We start from the raw sequence: 21,991 nt of genomic DNA, 5'->3' as shown, positions 1-21,991 counted from the left end.
TTTAAGTAATTGGTTCCCAATGGCTCCAAAGGCCAAAAAAATCATATTTAAATGATAGTTTAATAATATTTAAAAAGTAATGATTTAAAATGTTAAGTCGAATGCAATAACTTAAAAAAAAAAAAAAAAAGGATTGTTAAAATAAATAAAGGTGGTGTTTTAGCTAAAAAATTGTTGAGCGGGATGTAAATGCGACTTCGTTCAATTAGTAAAAGGCATGCAAAATCACCATTTGTTGAACTTTCAGTGTCATACGGAAAGGAATTTATATATTGTCTCCTTTGGTGTGGCATGGGTAGACAATTACATCACATTAACATTGACAACCATGAAAGAGAAATCACAATACTGAAGCAATTTGTATGGTAATAATCATGGACAGAAATTCTTTCAAAATTTTTTAAAAAATATAAAAAATTCATGGACAAAAACCAAGAATTTATTTAATGCCTTTTAATGGTTAATTTGGACAATTGTGTTGTGTAAGTAGACTAAGTTTTATCTCTGCATTAACGGATTCTTCCTCCAAACAATTATAAAAATAATTAATGACAATATAATCAACAAATATAGCAATACTTTGTATTTTCAACTAGTGTGATAAATAGATACGAATAGTAGTATTACTAGTTAATAATTGATCTTTCAAAAAGGAATGGAGAAACAAATTCCTAAAGATAGGCTTCCACCCCAATTTTTTTTTTGTCCTTTAGTGAAATTCAAACGTCACTAAATGAATACTGACTCTCTTTTTTTGAACTAAAGTGTCACATTTCTCGCGTCACTAAAGGGATTTTTTTTGTAGTGCGCCTTGCCAATGTTAATTTGCTTAATTTGGTCTAGCTTGGTATTATGATAACTTTGGATACGAGGGCAAAGTAATTCTATGTCTAGAGGTACTAAAAGCTCATGATTGAACAAACCTAACTCAAAGAATGTGACACTAACTTATGGTTTCGATCATCAGATAATTATAATTTCTTGTCGAGTAAGAAGTTATATTTAGTTTAACAATATACATGAAGTAGAAAAAAAAAAAAAAAACCTTTGAACTTGGTGTACTTGAATTAGTTGCAATTCTACCTTAAATTGTATGTTTATGTGTGTGCATGTGTGCTTTTAATTCTCAGCTCAAGAAGATTAATTATAATTAGCATGCTGAACATTGTAGGTAGGAATTAATTGCTGCATGAGCAAATAGCTAATCATAAAAATTGCACAAGATAAATATGGTTTAGCTTAGTGATGAACTATATCCATAAGAGCTACCATTAATTTATTAGCAAGCTCCATGAATAACTTAAATGAGCAAAACAGAAATTAAAAACATACTAGGATGAAAAAGTTGATCTGCTCTCTCGTCAACTTCACCTCTGCATTCTCGTCTCTGTAAGTCTCCAACAATATGTCCATCACATCTCTCTCTTCATTTTCACCACTACCCTTCATCTCATTTTTCTCATAGTCCTTCATGATCTGCTCCAAAACCCCATCAAACGACCAAAGTGCCTGCCGAAGCTTCTTCCCATATCCATATATGTCAAATCTCTTGATCAAAGGCCCAAAAACCTCAGTAAAACCCAACTTTGCACCACGCCCCATAATCTCCCTAACCAAATTCCTAATCTCTATAGATAGATTAGGATTTTTCCGACCATTTCTTTCCCATCGCCATCCTGCAAATCAGATTGTTGGTCAACGCCGACAACTCCATACTCAAATCACTCTCTTCTTCTTTGCTAGATTTATCTACGATTGACTTCAATAGCTTCAACGTCTCCTGCTCTCGGATATGCATGAACCGGTCGATCTGCGGGCCGGCAAACAACCTCGTTACGCATAGCTTCTTCATGAACCGCCAATACGTGCCATAAGGGCAGTTTATGAAACTTTCATCTTTGTATATCGAGTGTTGTTGCGGACCAAACACGTACTTGGACGTAAAATCAACATCATGGGTCTTGAAGATTTCCTTCGCTTGGGATATGTCGGAAACAAGGAGGAAAGTTGACGAGCCAAATCTTATTTGCATGAGAGGGCCAAAGCGCCTGGCTAGCGTTTCAAAACATGTTGGGAGTCTAGCACTTAGTAAATGAAGGTGGCCGATGATGGGTAGGGCCGCTGGGCTTGGTGGGTGGCGAGAATTTGAGCTGAAATTTGCGCATCTTTTGATGAAATAATTCACCAAGAGAGTTGCGATTATCCAGTTGAAGAAAACGTAGCAGTAGTCGGCGAAATCAAAAGCGGTGGCCATTGGTTTCTGGTATTGGAATTGGATCGGAAGAAACAAATTAATAATGGATTTTTCTTGCTTTTTAGCTCGTAAATAAATGGAAGTTTTGATGTGCATATATATAGTGTTATTGCGAAATTAAACTATTATTAAATTAACTTAGATGGAAAATAATAATCCTTGACTTTATTATATGATTCTTTGTATTATATGAGTACTATAGTTTTAATTATAGTCTCGCTCGATCGCTACATTATTGTCAGCTTCTTGCAATTCTTTTTTTTTTTTGGTATTATTCTCTTTTAGAATTGTTATTACATAATTTCTTTTTCTATTAATTAGAAATGAACCCCCACGTCACTGATCACGCATGTATTCATTTTCTCAATTACACAGGATATAATTTAGCTTTTTTGATCTTGGAGATTTAATTATCCTCATATATATTTTTAGCTCTTAGATCCTTTAACTATTTGTTTTTTCTTTTTGTTTGTAGTGGGACAGAATCAGAATTTCTTATCAGAAGAGCCAAAGCATAATATATACATTATTTATATAAATATTTTAATAGTAAGTTCAAAATCGGGGTCGGGGACCATAGCCCCTTCGGCTCTCCTGCTCTGTTCCTATGTATTTGTAGTAGTTCAAGGTCTTTATTTGGGTGAGTTTGTTCTTACAAGAGGTAGGCCCAAAAGTAATTGTATTTCTTAGGGGTTTTTATTTATTTATTTTTACTTATAAAAAAATACAATAATATGACAGACAATTAAAAGATACAGAACGGGAGAAAGTCATAACAAACCAGAGTTGGGCCGGACGGGGAAGAAAAGTACAAAACTTCTTGTACGGATCTAAGTTTTTTTAATTAATTAAGATAATTAAATAAGATGTAGTAAAGATGGTTTAATATATCTCCGTTTAAGGCTAGATCTTTACTATATTGAATTGTATTCTAGCTATGTAACATGGTTTAATATATATAATTCAATATAAGAAAGATGTAACCTTAAACTCTTTTTATGCTTCGGTGCTCTTTTTCTCTTTCTCTAATATATTTAACATAGTGATGCAACGTGACATCATGGGATGCAAAGAAGAATAGCAAGAAGAAGAGATAAATATTTCTAGATCTTAAGCTTATCAAAGATCTAAGAAATATTCTCAAGACACTAGACACTAGAGTCTATCTAGGATTTGAAAGAAAAATTGAAGAAAACTCAACTTTGAAACATCTTATTAATAAAACTAAATAATAATAAAAAATTACGTTCTAGGGGCTAAAAACATGTATTTATAAGCCTCCAAACTCCTAACCCAAAAAGTAATACGAAATAAGTCGGTTTTATAATTCTACGCGGGTCGTCCGGACGGGACATACCTTCGTCCAGACAGGAACCAAATAATTAAAGTACGTAAAATTGAAACATTGAGGCGTCTGGACAGCAAAAAGCCGTGTCCCGACAGGATTTCTAGGGAGCTCCTTTTCGACAGAATGTTTGGGCAGCCCGAAGCCGTGTTTGGACAAATTTTTTCAGGAAATTCAATTTACGTGCCAAGTCTCGTCCCTCTTTATGAAATCCATAGCTTTCTGGTTCACATCACATAGGCCTTGAGAAAACTAGGACTATGGGTCAGAAGTGGCCAACGCGATTGATCTTTGCGGTAGAGATTTGGATTGAACTACAGTACTAATATAGATTGGTATTGTATCTCAATGTTAGGATGTGTTTGTAATTGCGATTTTGTAGAATAATTTGTGTTTTTTAAAGATATCGCAAATAAGCTTACGTACTCCAATTTTAGGGGTTCTATCTAAATTTTAAATAAAAATGACAAATGGATAAATCAATGCTAGTGCTCTTGCAAACTTTTTTTTTTTTTGAAACATATCATACTCATTCATTGATAAAAGTTGCGAGCCTAAAGCTCTTACAAACAGAGCAAAAAGCTCTGAAGTAAATCATAGCCGAAGCTAAAGATACAGTCATCAACAACAGACCAAATCAACCAAAACACAGCATCCGTTAACCTATGACTAAATATCAGGTTGAAAACTCAGATCTGCATCAAACAGTGCTCTTGCAAACTGTTGTTGCCTAGAAAGCACCTTATATTATTATTAGTAGTAATTAGTATTTATTTTATGAGCAAATTGCACACAAGCAAAAATTATGCTCCATTCCTAGGAAATTTCATTGTTGCCGAAAATGGATCAAAACGAGTAATTGGGTAATACAAAAGAGAAAGCGGCATTGCTCCAGCGAATCCTAACGCTCCCTTTATATCAATCTTCTCCCCATCTTTGACTTTCCAGTCAAAGTATTGGCGAGTCAATGCAAGTGTCACTTGCCTTAGAGCATTCCCAGCAGACTCCCTATAAGGAAGTCTGTTTCTGTTTCCTAACTTTAAGAAATATGTCCAAAAAATCGCAAAAAAATCCTACAGCAAACTCTCTAAATGAACCCTAAACATTAGGATTTCTATAGTGGAACCCAATGTTTTGAGTTCCACTATTGCAATCCTTATGATTATTAAAATAAATAAATAAAATGATTCTCTCATCTCCTCTCATGTTTCACAATTCTCTCGTCTCTCTCCTCTCATATATATAACATAATTTAAAGAACAAATATTTTAATGATATAGAGAATGATTAAGAGAATTTATTGGGGTGTATTTTGATATAGAAAAGCAAAATGTAGTTTAAATCCTTAAATGTAGGAAAAATGACGAGGAAGTTGTTGAGAATGCTCTCACCAGTACTGCATGCATTCCACCAATGCATCCTCTCCTTCCGTTCCCAAATGGAATGTGTTGATACATAGTTTTCTGAAGAGTGACGTGGCACACCTTCTAAGAAGTATTGCGATGTTCGATGACACATCAAGCTGCAAAAGAACGAACTAAAGGATCAAAGCAACTGGTGGCCGATGTGCCGACGGTCCATGTGATGTTTTGAAGTAAATGAATCCCGATCCCTCAAAGATTCGAGAGGGCTGTGTAGCTATTAGCAACAATATAGACTATAACAGCTACAATTTTATGGTCATAAATTTATTAGCGACAATTTCTAGAGTTTAGCGGCAATAATTTGTGGTCGCTAAAGACCTTTTTTTTTTTTTTTATTATTATTTTTTAATTTGTGTAATCTGTCTATAACTTAATAGAAAGTGGTAGAATACTTCACTGATATATTATGGTGAAGTAATGAAGCCAGGTAAGCTTTGAGGATAGTACTAATTGAAATAAGATAATAATGCAACATTTCTTGCAAGTTGCAATTCTAAAACTTACCATATCATATATACTTCATTTTTTTTTTTTTTTTTTTTTTAAAAAAAAGACGTACAGAAACTAAAATAGTACTTATGGCACCTAGACCTAGGAATATTCACAAAAATGGGATTTTCAAAGCATATATATATATATATATATATGTGCGCGCGCGCGTATGAGATTAATTAATTCATGGAAATGGAGTGAGCCTAGCCACAGGGACACAAACAAGAGGATGAGCCCTGGGAAGGGAGATTCCAGGCCCCTCTTCCATGTCTACAATACTACTCTCATCTCCATCCCCAACCTTCCATTCAAAGCACTGAACCATAGAAGCTAGGGTTGTTTGAACAACTAGCAACGCAAGCGTTGCTCCAGGGCAGCTTCTTCTTCCACTCCCAAACGGCAGCAGATGGAAGTGTTGCCCCCTCACATCCAACTGGCTCTTTCCACTCCCCTCCTCGTCAACAAACCTCTCCGGCCAAAACTCCAGCGGGTTCTCCCAGTGGTTCGGGTCCCTTCCAATAGCCCACACGTTAACAAACAGCCGGGTTTTAGCCGGAATTTCATAACCAGCAACCACACAGTCTTCTGTGCACTCTCTTACAATTAATGGGCCGGTGGGGTGAAGCCTGAGTGTTTCCTTCACAATAGCTTGGATGTAGGGGAGTTTAGCTATATCCGATTCCTCTACTATTCTCTTCTTTCCGATTACCATATCAATCTCTTGCCTCGCTTTAGCCATCACATGTGGGTGATTAATTAGCTCAGAAATTGCCCATTCTGTTGTCACTGCCGATGTGTCTGTCCCAGCTCCAAACATATTCTACATCATGCACAATTCAATTGTTTCAGCTTAATCAATTAATTTTAACACAAGTAATAAGGTTATTAATTATAAACATGATCTTTTTGAAAGAATGTCAGAGATTTTCGTTAATATTCAGAAGGAAACATCTTGCTTGACAAGTAGAATATCACATGTAAAACTAGAAAACTCTTCTATCCAAACTTGATCTAAGGAGTGACATATATATATATAACGCTATTTTCGCTAACCTAGGATAATGGAAGAACAAAACAAATAAAGATAAAATTTCACCTTAATTAATTCAGAGTCTCACTCAATAACGTTAACACAGCCGTAGGAAAAAGGAAATTTGGAAGAAGAATAAAGGAAAGGGAAAATAAAAAAGGGATTGAGTCACACAATCTAAAAAGATCGAAGTCACATCTCAAACAAAATCTGTTTAATTATATATTCACCAATTCTAACCCCATAATATTAATTAGAATACAATAGTTTACTTAAATAGACTCAATGACTAAGTCCTATTAAACACTAACCGGCTAACCCAAATTATAATTTCACTGATTTTATGTCAAACGCATTATTACTAATTTGATTAAACCCTAACCCTAATTCACTTCAGCCAAAAATGAAATACCAATAACCTAAATAAAACCAAAAGACCTAATTATATTTATTTCTTGTCCTGCATCAAAACATTATTATTATTACTAATTTATTATGTAAATAAATTTTATAGTTATGATCAAAACAAACATCAATGCGTTTGTATTTTGTTTATCTGTTCGTGTAAGAGGAAAAGTTTATAATTACCATAATAAATCCCTTGATGTTTTCTCTGGTCATTCTTATCTCTGAGCTTTCATCTTCGTATATATCAAGTAAAATATCAAGCACATCTTTTATTCCATCACCTCCATCAACTATCTCCTTCTTCTCCTTCCTCCTCGCCTCTTCATGTTCCTTCATTATCCTTTCCATCATCCTGTCATACCTACCCCGAACATCCTCAAGCCTTTTCCCAAATCCTTGCAAGTCAAGATTCTTACAAAACCAAATCATTTCCGACACATTTGCTTTGCCAGCAAGCTCACACATCTCTTTCACCACCTTCCCAGCTTCATCTTCCTTCTCTGAACACCTCGTTCGTAGGGCCATCCTCGATATTATGTTGTTCGCCAACCTTATAAGCTCCGCTCCGACATCAACCGCCTCACCGGCATTGGCTTTGTCGAGTAATAGGTTCAAGAACCGCTTCATTTCCTCCGCCCTAACCGAAATATGCTGGTCAAGTGTTTTTCCGCCGAGAAGCTCGGTCATGCAGAGTTTTTTCATGAATTTCCAGTAGGGTCCATAAGGTGACAAGACAAAATCAGCGGAGCCGTAGGTAAGGTAGTCTATGTTGGTCATTTTGGGGCGGTTTAGGAAACATGTTTCGTGTGTTTTGAGGCACTCTCTAGCCATTTCCGGGGAGGAGACAATAACGCATGGTTTGGAGCCGAAGAGCAAGTACATCAACGGTCCATGTTGGTTGGAGAGTTTGTGAAGAGATTGGTGAGGTATTCGGCTAAGGAGGTGGAGGTGTCCGATGATCGGCAAGGCTCGGGGGCTAGGAGGAAGACGAGCTTTTTTGGTTCTACTGATGAAGAAGGTTCGGACCAAGATGGTGGCTAGCCAGATGAGGGGAAGTATTATGAGATAGTCTTGGAAATCAGGCATGATTAAATAAATGTTTGGAAAATAGTGAGTGTGCATGAGACCATGGTTTCAAGCGAGGTGCCTATAAAAGAGGAAAATATTCATGATTTTTTTTTTTTTTTTGTATTTAATTAAGAATACTTTGTGGGGGTGGGGGGGACCGAAAATAATTTGCTAAGTTGCATCATGCATGAGGTGTTCTTGTTTTGGGGATAAATAATCATGCATTATGGTGTTATGTCATGAAACACATTATATATGCACAACATATAGGAGACAGATATTATAGTATGCAGTAAAAAGTGTCGTGAATTTCTTCCATCTATTCATTGCCTCTATTTCATTAATCTCACACTTCGTGTCATCTCAAATCAAAATATATAGGTATTTTCTTGCTCTATAATATCAAATACGTTGTAAGAAAGAGAATAAAAATTAAGGAAAAATGTATAATCAGTTTATGTGGTTTACCTTATTTGCAAGTAATTAACTACATGTGGTATCATGAACTCAAAGATTCCTGAGGTATGCCAAAAAAATAAGTTAGTCCCTATAATCAAATTTCGGTCACTGACTTAACATATTTTGATAGTGTGAAACATTAGACCTAATGAAATTGTGATACTTGTCCTATTTAAGTCAGTATTATACTAACAAAATCTGTTAAATTAATTGACATAATTTGACTGTAAGGATTAAATTTTTTTTTGGTATACCTTAGTAAGCTTTGAGTTCATTTTGATACCTCATTGAACTAATTAATTGTAACTCAGGTAAACCACAATGACTAATTTTATATTTTTTTTCTTAAAAATTACTCGATCCTCTTTGATTGGCTGTTATATAGCAAATGATCAGTTATGTATCATTTTTCTTATTTTTCAACTTTGCAAAAGTCTTGTTAAATTACCATTCATCTCAAAATCTTAAGCTAATAAGAAGTGATAAATTTAATTATTTAATAAAATACTTTAACAAATCTCCTTCTATTAATTACATGGGTCTTCAAATATTTGGTGAACTGAATAACTTCTTATTCGTGTCCCTGTTTTTTTTCCTTCCTTACCATGAAAATATTAGTCTAGTAATTAAGTCGGTGCCTCCAATATTTGTGAAATGTTTTATATTTTATTTTATAAAGTAAAGTAATTTCTTACACATGTAAATCTACTAATTAAGGGAAACCACATGCATACACCTTAATATTTTTCAGATGTGATCGGCCAAATACGTACCTCTCTTATATGCTTGGATTTGACGGCATCCCATCTTAAATAACCCAAACGTACAATTATGCATAAGTTTCGATTAAACAAATTTTAATTGTTCCTTCTTTATTATCTCTCTATATATCTCTAGGTTTTAATAAAATAAAAACATAATAGATAATATATTTGATCGTTGTCATCAAAACGAATAGACCCCAGAGGAAAAAAATATATATATAAAAACAAAAGAAAGTAATGGACGCCTAATCTAATATTTATTAGGGTTTAAAAAGTACAAATTAATTCATTAAAAAGTACAAATGTATAATTTCTATGCATAAAACTCTTTTCTACTACACACGATGACGACATTGAATGTTATGTTGTTGTCTGGCCTATAAATGAGATGATGGTAATGGTGATGGTAGCAGCCATCCGCAATGGTCCATATATATAGGATTGAAAGAATCTCAAAGGTATATATATATATATATACACGTACAGCTGCATCTTATCTCAATCTTTCTCATTGTCACAAATTTTTTTTTTTTTTAAAAAACGGTTAATTACACTTAATCCCCTCAACTATCACTCATTTATACATTGTCCTTACGAATTACAACCTGTCACACTTGACCAACCACCTTTAACTATATCATTCTAAAATGGATTTATTGTAAAATCTATAATTTTGTGAATTTTTGGATGTAATTTGGCTAAGATGTTTGGATGAAGATGAATGGGTTCATATTATTGAATGAATGAAACGGATTGATGAAATTGGAATTGAGAATTGAAATTACAGATCAAAGATTAAAGAAGCCCATTTCACCCCGAAATAGGACTCCAACACATAAGAAGGAAGACCTAGAGGGTAGAAAGACAAAGTCTCCTCAACGTTTAAGTGTGTGCGCGCGTGTGTCTATATATATATATATCTTGGTACGGACACGCATATCAACAAAATTAAAAAAATAGTAATAATAATAACAAAGATAATTCATGATAAAATCCATCCAAATAATTCATGGTATGGACCACAAAACTGTTGGTTAATTAGACCGCATTTTTTAATCAATTGCAGTTTTATCATCCTAATGTATATATATATATATTAAAATCACGATAGATATATAGGCACTATATATATTGGCATTATATTGCTAGTTAACTAATGTTATAAAAACGAATTAATAGACGTCAAAGTAAAGAAACCACGTAATATATATAATGGACATCTAACCTAATATTTATTAATGCTTTAAAAAGTACAACTTCGTTAAAAAACTTTCGGACTTTTCTTAAGCGTCGAATTTCTTTGCATAAAATCCTTTCGATTGCATGATGATGATGACATGGGTGCAATGGGGATTTATTGCTATAATTTTTGTCTGGCCTACAAATTAATTAATTAGATGATCTCGATAGGTAAGAGTCGTAAGACATGATGCATGCATGCATGTATGCGAGGAGCCCTCCGCTGTGGTCCATATATAGGGTTGAAACAACATAAAAGATAGATAACAAGAGAGCTGCATCAATCGATCTTATCTCCATCTTCTTTCTCTGCCATATAATTTCTTTCTATAATATTTTCATGCATCTGAAGAAACAAACAAATTGGCCGGGGAAGACATGATAGCCCGTCCCCCAAGCCAGCATGCAGTTCCCGCCTATACTTATATCCCACGAGGGAACCATAAACTCTTTTTGCTTAACTTAATTACCTCGTATAACACATTTCTTACGTAGCATACTTTCAAAAGCAAAACACACTTCATATATATACTTAGTTTTGTGACGTACTTTATATCTCAACATACTTCAATCAATTCATCATTGCTTACGACACTTCTTAAAAATGCATTTTGGTTCACATGCATGCAACACGTTAGAAATAATAATATTGTCTTTTTTAATTTTATTCTCATTAATTTGCAAACTCATTTAATATATACTTCATGCAACAAACTTTAACTACACTTTGTGATTTGTTTACGTACCTGTTCCGCTTAAATCATTGCTAACACGCTCAACCCCATATCATGTACACATTATTCTCATCAGTTAGGATTATCCTTCTTTGAAAATCCAAACACTTTATCTAAATCTTAAACGTACAATCTATTTTAATTTCCTCAAACAAAACTGATCTAAATTCTAATCTTTGGCTTGTAATGCCCCCAAATTATTTAACTATAAATAACTTTGAGCACTACTATATGCCTTTATTATGAAAGATGAATCGAAAATTTGGCTATATATATATATATATTGTCATCTAATAACTTCAAATAGGTGGCAACCTGAGCATCTAAATAAATACCACTGAATTACTATCATAACATAACATTGCCTCATATATAATTCAATAATCAACACAAACATAGATCCAAATTGTTGTTTATTTAGAAAATCAAACAATTGAAGTACCCATAACTCGTCACACCCCGGCCAATATCACGGATGCCCGCCCGGTACTGCACCTAGCTAGCTTATTCAAAGAAAAAAAAAACCATAATTCAAAGAAATATTAAAAAAAGAAAAAAAGCTATTACATGGATAATGTTAAGGAACCCATAACCTTAAACACATAAGCGTAATTAATTCACATCAAAATGTCTTTAATTACGGTATTCATGGATGTATATGCTAGGGGAAACACACTTATTTTACAAGGATTAATTCTTAACCTTTTAGCACCAATGAGACCAATATATATATTAAGAGCTAGCTTTCAATTCAAGGAGCAATTATGCCTTAAATGGATCGAAATGTGTGACAGGATAACACACAAGAGAGTGTGCCACCGCTCCTGCATATCCCTTCACAACTTGTACATCAATCTTCCCCACATCTTTAAGTTTCCAGTCAAAACATTGGATCAGGGATCCGATTGTTGCGTGCAGCACTATTGAAGCATGTGGTTGGCCAATGCAAGCTCTTCTCCCGCTTCCAAATGGAAGGAAACGGAAATCCTGGCCCTTGGTTCCCATCTGTTCAAAAGCCTGATGATCATCACTTGAATTGTTGTTGTTCAAGAACCTCTCCGGTTCGTACTTGTCCGGTTCATCCCATATTTTTGGGTCCCGCATGATTGCGTAAGTGTTGATCAAAATCTTGGTTCCCTGCTTTAGATCAAACCCACCCAGCTTGCAATCTTGGTTGCATTGTCTTCGAAGCAACGCCCCTGGTGGGTGGATTCTTAGGGTTTCCTTAATGACTGCTTGCAAGTAGGGGAGGTTTGGGACGTCCGATTCTTTGACTAGCCTGCTGGACCCCACCACTGATTCAATCTCAGCCCTTAGCTTCTTGGACACATGGGGATGGTTGATGAGCTCTGTCATGGCCCACAGAATGGCTGCTGATGTGGTATCAACGCCCGCCAAAAATAGTTCCTATATATAAATATAGCATGTAATGACAATGGCTTAGAGACTTTGTTTAATTAGTAAAAAGCATGCAAAATCATCATTTGTTGAACTTTCAGTGTCGTACGGAAAGGAATTTATATATAGTCTCCTTTGGTGTGGCATGGGTAGACAATTACATCACATTAACATTGACAACCATGAAAGAGAAATCACATTATTGAAGCGCGCAATTTGTATGGTAATAATCTTGGGCAGAAACCAACAAAGAATTTTTTTAATGCTTTAATAGTTATTTAATCCACTAAATTAGTTTTATCTTTTTATTAACGGATTCTTCCTCCAAACAATTGTAAAAATAATGACGATACAATCAACAAATATAGCAATATTTTGTGTATCATAAATTAAAAGAGTAATTAATGCTACTTTTGACACTCAATTCATACTTGAAGTATCATCTTTTTAAGTGACATTTTTTTTTTTAAGTGAATGATATAAAATATTATTTAGAATACATCACGTCAACTAGTATAATAAATAGATACGAAGAGTAGCATTAATAATCATAAAATAATCTTTCAAAAAGGAATGGAGAAACGAAATACTAAAGTCGGGCTTGGTTAATGAAGAGCTTAATTAGGTCAATGAAGAGTTTACCTAATTGAGCTAGCTATATATATTGAGCTAGCCTTGCCAATGTTAATTTGCTTAATTTGGTCTAGCTTAGTATTGTGATAACTCATGTCAAAAAAAAGTATTATGATAACTTTGTATATGATGGCAAATTAATTCCATATCTAGATCGAGGTACTAAAAGCTCATGATTGAAAAAAATTTAAGAGCTTGTTTAGGATTGCGTTTGAGAAATAAAGTTTTTATGTCAAAAAGAGTTTTTTAGCAAAAACTTCATTTTTAAGTTTTTGTCAAAAGTGCGTTTTAGCTATTTTTAAGCTTTTTGGACCCTTAAAAGCGCTTTTAATTTTTTTACCAAATGAGATTTTTTTTTTTTTTTATTCAAACGGACTTTTTGAATGTTAAACGCACTTTTAAGCACCTCAAACGCAATCTCAAATAGGCCCTAACTCATAGAATGTGACACTAACATATGGTTTCGATCATCAAATAATTATAATTTCTTGTCGACTAAGAAATTATATTTAGGTTAACAATCTACATGTACTATAAATATGAAAAAAAAAAAAAAAAAACTTTGAACTTAGTGTACTTGAATTAGTTGCAATTCTACCTTAATTTGTATGTTTATGTGTGTGCATGTGTGCTTTTCTCAGCTCAAGAAGATTAATTCGAAGCTTGAACATTATAGGTAGGAATTGCTTTCCTGAGCAAATAGCTAATCATAAAAATTGCACAAGATAAATATGGTTTAGCTTAGTGATGAATTAACTATATCTATAAGAGCTACCATTAATTTATTAGCAAATCCTCCATGAATAACTTAAATGAGCAAAGAAGAAAAAACTTACTAAGAAGAAAAACTTGATTTGCTCTCTCGTCAACTTCACCTCTGCATTCTCGTCTCTGTAAGTCTCCAACAATATGTCCATCACATCTCTCTCTTCATTTTCACCACTACCCTTCATCTCATTTTTCTCATAGTCCTTCATGATCTGCTCCAAAACCCCATCAAACGACCAAAGTGCCTCCCGAAGCTTCTTCCCATATCCATATATGTCAAATCTCTTCAAAGGCCCAAAAACTTCAGCAAAACCCAACTTTGCACCACGCCCCATAATCTCCCTAACCAAATTCCTAATCTCCAAAGACAGATTAGGATTTTCAGACCATTTCTTCCCCATCGCCATCCTACAAATCAGATTGTTGGTCAACGCCGACAGCTCCATACTCAAATCACTCTCTTCCCCTTTACTAGACCGATCTATAAGCGATTTCAATAGCTTCAGCGTCTCCTGCTCTCGGATATGCATGAACCGGTCGATCTGTGGGCCCGCAAACAACCTCGTCACGCATAGCTTCTTCATGAACCGCCAATACGTGCCATATGGGCAATTTATGAAACTATCGTCTTTGTATATCGAATGATGTTGAGGACCAAACACGTACTTGGACGCAAAATCGACATCATGGGTCTTCAAGATTTCCTTCGCTAAGGATATGTCGGAAACAACAAGGAAAGTTGACGAGCCAAATCTTATTTGCATGAGAGGGCCATAGCGCTTGGCTAGGGCTTCAAAGCACGTTGGGAGTCTAGCACTTAGTAAATGAAGGTGGCCGATGATGGGTAGGGCGGGCGGGCTTGGTGGGTGGAGGCGAGAATTGGAGCGGAAGTTGGCGATGAAAGAATTCACCAAGAGAGTTGCAATTATCCAGACAAATAAAACGTAGCAGTAGTCGGCGAAATCAAAAGCGGTGGCCATTGGTTTCTAGTATTGGAAATGGATCGGAAGAAACAAATTAATAATGGATTTTTCTTGCTATTTAGCCCGTAAATAAATGGAACCTTTGGTGTGTATATATATAGTGTTAATGGGAAATTAAACTATTATTAAATTAACTTAGATGGAAAATAATGATCCTCCACTTTATTACTAAATAATGAAAAAAAAAAAAGGACCGATGTGGTTGATTCTTTGTATTATATGATTATTATAAGTTTTAATCATAGTCTCGTTCGATCGCTACATTATTTGTCAGCTTCTTGCAATTCCATTTTTTTTTTTTTTTTTTTTGGTATTATTCTCTTTTAGAAGTTTTATCACATAATTTCTTTTTCTATTAATTAGATATAATGAACCCCACATAATTGGACCACAACGTATACGACGTCACTGATCACGCATGTATTCATTTTCTCAACTCTTTACTCAGGATATAATTTAGCTTTTTTGATCTTGGAGATTTAATTATCCTCATATATATTTTTAGCTCTTAATTAGATCCTTTAGCTATTTGTTTTTTTCTTTTTGTTTGTAGTGGGACAGAATCAGAATTTCTTATCAGAACCAAAGCATAATATATACATTATTTATATAAATATTTTAATAGGAATTAAGTTCAAAATCGGGGACCATAGCCTCTCCAGCTCTCCTGATCCGTTCCTAGCTACTTGTAGTAGTTCAAGGTCTTTGTTTGGGTGAGTTTGTTCTTACAAGAGCTAGGCCCAAAAGTAATTGTATTTCTTAGGGGTTTTAATTTATTTATTTTTACTTATAAAAAAAAATACTATAATATGACAGAGACAATTAGAAGATACAGTACGGGAGAAACTCATAACAAACCAGAGTTGGGCCCGACCGGACTGGGAAGAAAAATACAAAACTTCTTGTACGGATCTAAGTTTTTTTTAATTAATTAAGATAATTAAATAAGATGTAGTAAAGATGGTTTAATATATCTCCTCAATATAGTAAAGAGTTTTAAGGCTAGATCTTTACTATATTGAATTGTATTCTAGCTATGTAACATGGTTTAATATAATTTAATATAGTAAAAATGTAGCCCTAAACTCTCTTTATGTTTCTGCTTTCTTTTTCATTTTCTTCAATATATATTTAACGTAAGCTTCGTTTCAAGGAATAACTCAATTGGTTGAGGACCACGCCTCATGAAGCTCAAACAAATGTAAGCTCCAAGAAAACTAGGATTATGGGTCAGAAGTAGTGCTCACAAATTCGATTGATCTTTGCGGTCGAGATTTGTATTGAGCTACAGTACTAATATGGATTAGTATTGTATCTCAATGTTAGTTTAGCCAACAAATAGATAAGCCAATGTATTCCAATTTTAGGGGTTCTATCTAAATTTTAAATAAAAATGTCAAATGGATAAACCAATGCTAGTGCTCACACTAGAAAGCACCTTATATTATTAATAATTAGTATTTATTTTATGAGCAAATTGCACACTAGAACAAATTAATTATGCTCCATTCCTAGGAAATTTCATGGTTGCCGAAAATGGATCAAAACGAGTAATTGGATAACACACAAGAGGAAGCGACATTGCTCCAGCGAATCCTGATGCGCCCTTTATATCAATCTTCTCCCCATCTTTGACTTTCCAGTCAAAGCATTGGATCAACGCTCCAAGTGTCACTTGCGTCACAAGTACTGCATGCGTTCCACCAATGCATCCTCTCCTTCCGCCCCCAAATGGAAGGTAACGAAAATCCTGGCCCTTGATTTCCATCTGATGTTGACCGAGGTTATCATCGGAGTTGACCAAAAATCTCTCCGGAATAAACTCATCTGGGTCATTCCAATACTCCGGGTCCCGCATGATGGCATAGGCATTGATCATCGTTTTAGTCTTGGCCGTTACATCAAAGCCGTTGATCTTGCAGTCTTTGGTGGATTGTCTGAAGATGAGTGGTGCTGGAGAATGTAATCTTAGTGATTCCTTCACAACCGCTTGCAAATAAGGAAGATTTGGGACGTCCGATTGTTTGACCAGCCTGCTTGACCCCACAGCCATGTTAATCTCATCTCTAAGCTTCTTAAAGACCTGGGGATGGTTGATGATCTCGGCCATGGCCCATTGTATTCCTGCCGATAAAGTATCAACGCTTGCCATAAATAGTTCCTGTCACATTATTTGGTAAAATTTAGGTAATAATTAGCAACAAGCTAGATTATTATTTGGTGCAAGATTATTGATTACTGATGCTAATTTAGGTAATAGTTAGCAACAATCTAAATACTCAACTCTCATTTCACTTCTATCTCATTGAACTACGTACTGATCTAACCGTATCTATTTGCCTTTGAATTTTTATCCCTTTTTAATAAATTGTTGATGCTAATGAATACTGTCACATCAACTCAGTAAAATGAGAGTCGAATACATAGCATTACAATCACATAATACAAGTGAAAAATATTATTTAATACACTGTAATACGACTCACATACAACAAGTTGACGTAACAATAAAGTAGCTAGTTATTGATTTTTCTTTTTTATAAGCCCTTATTGACTCAAAGATTAATGTTCACGGCCACTACTAAAAAAATGACCTGCATTTTTTCCCAATGCTTATGTAAGATGCGAAAGAAGAAGAAAAAAAAAAGTGTTGGTAACAAAACAAGAAATGGTATTTTAATATAAGCTTTAACAAATAAGCGTTGTTATAATTAAGGCTGATTTTCTGTAATGTCATATCACCTTAATTATATAACAGTCATATAAAAGTATACTAAATAATAGTACTAAATTACTAATACATGCATGTTACTTCATAAAATTATTTTATACCTAAAGCCTTCATGACTAACTAACTACATTTAACGAAAATGAGGATATCTCATATTCTAAGTTTACCAATAAATATTTTGGTACTATTTCTCAAATAAAACTATATTTTTGGAAGATTGTTTTGAAAATTTGGTCCTTAAATTAAAAGGAAAAAGAGATCGATCTGCTTTACCCCTTAAGTTTTTTCATTTTGAACAATGCAGTCTTAATTTCTATCCATCTAAATTAAAACTCCTGTTACATAAATAATTAATCTAGATTTTCAAAACAAAAAGAGAAAACTTTATAGATAAAGTCTAAATTAATATCAAAATATATATTGATCCATCAAAAACTTTTCAACATATATATCAGGAAATTAAAACTCTGTTAATGTTATATGCGTATATATAATGCATTTGACTTTGTGTACTTACTATGAAGAAAAACTTGATCTGATTTCTTGTTATCTTCACTTCTGCATTCGTGTCATTATAAGTCTCCAACACGATAGTCATCAGATCTGCCGCTTCTTTCCCATGCCCGGCGGCGCCGCCTCCCATGTTGTCCTCGTACTCCTTCATGATCTGCTCGAAAAACCGATCGTACCGCCAGAGACCCTCCACGAGCCTTTTCCCATGTCCGAAGAGGTCAAACTTCCTTAAAGGACCAAACACGTCATTCACACCTATTTTCGCCGCTAGCTGCATGATTTCCACGACCAACTTTCTGATTTCCTTGGCTTCCGTGGCGTCGTCGGCCGAACACCTCTTGCTCAGAGCCATTCTGCACATCAAATTGTTCGTCAAGGTCGTCAACTCCGCCTCCAAATCGCACGCCTCTCCTTCTCCGGAGCTCTTCAGCAGCGATTTCAACAGCTTCTCAACCTCTTCCACTCGGATGCTGTTGAAACGGTCCAACTGGGGCCCCGCGAAAAGCTTTGTCATGCACAGCTTCTTCATGAACCGCCAATAGCTGCTGTTAGCGCAGGTAACAAAACCGGCCCCACTGTAAATATTATAGTTGGAGGGGCCAAATTCAAATCTGGAAGCAAAATCAACGTCATGGGTTTTCAACATTTCTCTTGCGACGGCGGCGTTGGAAGCGATGATGAAAGTTGTCGCGCCAAAACGTATCTGCATGAGGGGGCCGTGGCGTCGAGCTAAGTTTTGCAATGACTTTGGCAACGAATGGCTTAGAAGATGGAGGTGACCGATAATCGGCAGAGCGAGTGGGCTCGGTGGGTTACGAGCTGTGGCTCGAGAATTGGTGCATGTTTTGATCAAGAAACGCACCATGAGATTTGAGACAATCCAAATGAAAAACAAGAAGCAGTAATCCACAAAATTAGAGGTGATAAGGGGGGCCATGAGATTTGATGCAGCAAATGGAAGATTGATTTCTTTCTTCTGGTTTTGGTCTGCGAGAAGTGACACTTAAAGCTAGCATTTATAGCGTGTGCATGAGAAATACCATGCATATAATTAATTAGAGTAATGTTTTGAAATTATATAATTCAAGTTTTGTCATTTGAGTACTATTTGTATATTACCATTAATGGAAAAATTATTGATTCACTCCCTAAGTTTTGAGCCTCTATCAAATCGGTGCTTGAGTTTTTATTTTTATCTTGCAACGATCCTTGAGTTTTGTCGTTACTAAGAAGTCGATCCTTCCATCCAATTGGGTATAGCTTTCATCAATTTTGTTGACAAGTCCATATAAAATTATAATTTTTTTTATCTGAAAAAACATATTAAAATAAAATAAAATAATCAACTAACAAAGAAAATAACTCGAGATCATCTTCACTAACGAAGGATATATAGGCTCATGACCACCTCTCTTTTGGGGATGGCTCGTGGCCACCCCTAATAAAGGGAGTTGTCTTGAACCACCAAATAGAGGGGTGACTTGTGGTCACAGGGGTTCGTTCCATCCTCTATGGTGGGAGTGGCGGTGCACGATCAATAGCACTCATGGGATCGAGGTGGCCGTGAGCCATCTCCCATTAGACTAGATGTCATTCCGCCATCAAGGCAGCTTCTTGTTGACCTTTTGGACAAAGAATTATGGAACTAATTCGTTTGGATCCATTCTCAAATTTTATTTTTAATCTTAATTTTATGCCCTACTATGCCTATTTTGGGATGTTTGTTTGGGTCCCCCACCTCTCATTTTGTAATTTTATTTTCTTTTATTATTATGATTATCTTGCTTTAAGAAAAAAACAAAATTTATTAATAGAGAGATATGATCATAAAAGTAGTCGTATGATATTCCTAATATACCTAGCTGAGTTACCAAAGCTAGATATTTTATATATGTATCACACCTGACAATCGTATGCAACACACACCTGAGATAGTTTAGGGTAGTTTCATTTTAATACTCGCTAGCTATTGACTTGCTAGACTCCCTAGGTCAATAGGTTGCGAGTAAAACTTAATTGATTATTTGAAAGAGAATCCGATTATTGATCGGATTAATTTTTTTATTAAATCTAGTACATATTATGTGCATATATACATATATCAATTATATTTTGTACAAAGGAGACCTCGGGTTGCGGGGGTAACCCGTGGATATCTAGCTTGATGGAGATTAGGTAATTCACTGAGCTACTTTGCATCCAATCAAGCAATTGACTTACTAGATTTCCAAGCCCTAGAATTGCGTGTGAAGCAATTCTAGTACGGCCGGGGGAGGCGGACTCCGGTGTATAATATATATTTATGCACGCACCCATCCCATGTCTGCTGCTGCTGGCACTTACAAAAATACATTTTCATATATTGTTCTAAGTTGTACAATAATACAGTAATAAATAAGTCTGTACCTTAATATTCCAAATTAGTTTGTAGATCTAACCTAATGTCAACGGAGACTTTTTTTTTTCTAGCTTCGGGATAGAGGTTTCTTGCAACTTAGATTAGACAAACTTCCTCTAATTCAGTACATATTTTTTTTTTTATTAACAAGAAAAAAGCTGAAATAGATTTTATGAAAAAAAAATTTACTTCTCACATATTATTTAAAAAACAAGTGTTTTCATATGTTAAAGAATATATAACATTTTTATAGATTAAGTTGAAAATTAAAGTTTCTTCAACTCAGTTTCTTTTTTTTCTTTTTTTCTTTTTTCCCAAAATTCCAAGAGGGAAAAAAAGGTATATATGTTACATGTTTTATATAATAACACACAGTATGATGATGTCAATTGTTGAGAGCAAAGATAAGCAAAAGATCATGTTCGTAGAGCATGACAAAGTGAAGGGTAATGTGATTTAATTCAATCTAATATTAATGAACATAGTACTTTCTTTTCTTTTCTTTTCTTTTTTTCTTTTTTTTTTTTTGATTAATGAACATAGTACTAGTTCTATATATTGTTTTAATATATATGCCACCATTAATACAATTATGATGCAGGTGCAAGGAAATTGTCTCAATGAGTAGTACTTTAGCCAATTTTTATTTTTATTTTTTATTTTGGTGACAATAATCAACAAAATATTTCTCTCACGACATGACAGGCAAGTCCTCGTGAAGAGTGGCTGCTTGTCCCAACAGCTGCCATGTCGTGCATGTGCAATGAAGTACCACATGCATGCACCATTTGTCATTGTAAATGTGTTCGGTTGAGCATAATTTTTCAATTTGGTTAAGAACTGAAAACAATTAAAATGTGGTCCATTAAGAATTATTAAGGGAATGTTGATTGTAGTTAATTAACTGAAAATTACTTTATATATATATACTAGAGTTACTTGATAATTGATATATTAGTGATGCTATTGTAACTAATGTAGTGATACAGCCAGTTATGATATAGGCACTAACTTTAATCATAAAATAGATACTATATATTTTGTTTGAAATTTGAAATAAAGAAAATCCTATTTCGATCGATCAGAGGCATTTAAGCGGTGAAAAACGATTGGCCGATGTCATTTTCTTTAAATATAGGGATAAAATGTATTTTAGGTCTATGTGGTTTGAAGTGTTAACATATAACTCTTCCTGAATTTGTAAAAAAATATTAATTACTCCTTAAAGTAAGCCAAAGTAAATAAATTGGTTCCTACTAATGGACTATGTTAACTTGACATGTCAACAAATAGCAAGTGTTGGCTTTGCTTAATCACTCCAAAAATAAGTAGACTTGACAAGTCACCAAT

The 21,991-nt window shown here is 34.5% G+C and overlaps 3 protein-coding genes across 3 annotated transcripts; all 3 read right to left on the bottom strand.

Annotated features, from left to right (window-relative positions):
• Positions 1-5,690: 5,690 nt before the first annotated feature.
• On the bottom strand, positions 5,691-8,039 carry CYP93D1 (cytochrome P450, family 93, subfamily D, polypeptide 1). Its single transcript, XM_059572918.2, is given in 2 exon segments — positions 5,691-6,335; positions 7,134-8,039. Coding segments are annotated over 2 exon segments (1,551 nt in total).
• A 3,940-nt stretch (positions 8,040-11,979) lies between these two features.
• On the bottom strand, positions 11,980-15,076 carry CYP712A2 (cytochrome P450, family 712, subfamily A, polypeptide 2). Its single transcript, XM_059606244.2, has 2 exons — positions 14,085-15,076; positions 11,980-12,624 (listed from the first exon to the last, which is right to left on the bottom strand). The coding sequence occupies exons 1-2, from the start codon at positions 14,994-14,996 to the stop codon at positions 11,980-11,982; spliced, it is 1,557 nt and encodes a 518-aa protein (XP_059462227.2). The 5' UTR covers positions 14,997-15,076.
• Positions 15,077-16,497: 1,421 nt separating this feature from the next.
• Positions 16,498-19,180, bottom strand: LOC132162191 (3,9-dihydroxypterocarpan 6A-monooxygenase-like). Its single transcript, XM_059572457.2, has 2 exons — positions 18,248-19,180; positions 16,498-17,160 (listed from the first exon to the last, which is right to left on the bottom strand). The coding sequence occupies exons 1-2, from the start codon at positions 19,178-19,180 to the stop codon at positions 16,498-16,500; spliced, it is 1,596 nt and encodes a 531-aa protein (XP_059428440.2).
• Positions 19,181-21,991: the final 2,811 nt, after the last annotated feature.

Source organism: Corylus avellana, chromosome 10 (genome assembly GCF_965113065.1).
Source record: "Corylus avellana chromosome 10, dhCorAvel1.hap1.2, whole genome shotgun sequence".
Taxonomy (NCBI): domain Eukaryota; kingdom Viridiplantae; phylum Streptophyta; class Magnoliopsida; order Fagales; family Betulaceae; genus Corylus; species Corylus avellana.
Note: the sequence above shows the minus strand (reverse complement) of the source record. Positions and strands in the feature narration are given on the sequence as shown.

Bases quoted from the DNA above. Each gene is read 5' to 3' on its own strand.
- LOC132162191 (XM_059572457.2), bottom strand. From the start codon at position 19,180: ATGGCCCCCCTTATCACCTCTAATTTTGTGGATTACTGCTTCTTGTTT. The intron at 17,161-18,247 runs GTAAGTACACAA...ATAATGTGACAG, and splicing joins AGATCAAGTTTTTCTTCATA to GAACTATTTATGGCAAGCGT.
- CYP712A2 (XM_059606244.2), bottom strand. From the start codon at position 14,996: ATGGCCACCGCTTTTGATTTCGCCGACTACTGCTACGTTTTATTTGTC. The intron at 12,625-14,084 runs GTAAGTTTTTTC...ATTTATATATAG, and splicing joins AAATCAAGTTTTTCTTCTTA to GAACTATTTTTGGCGGGCGT.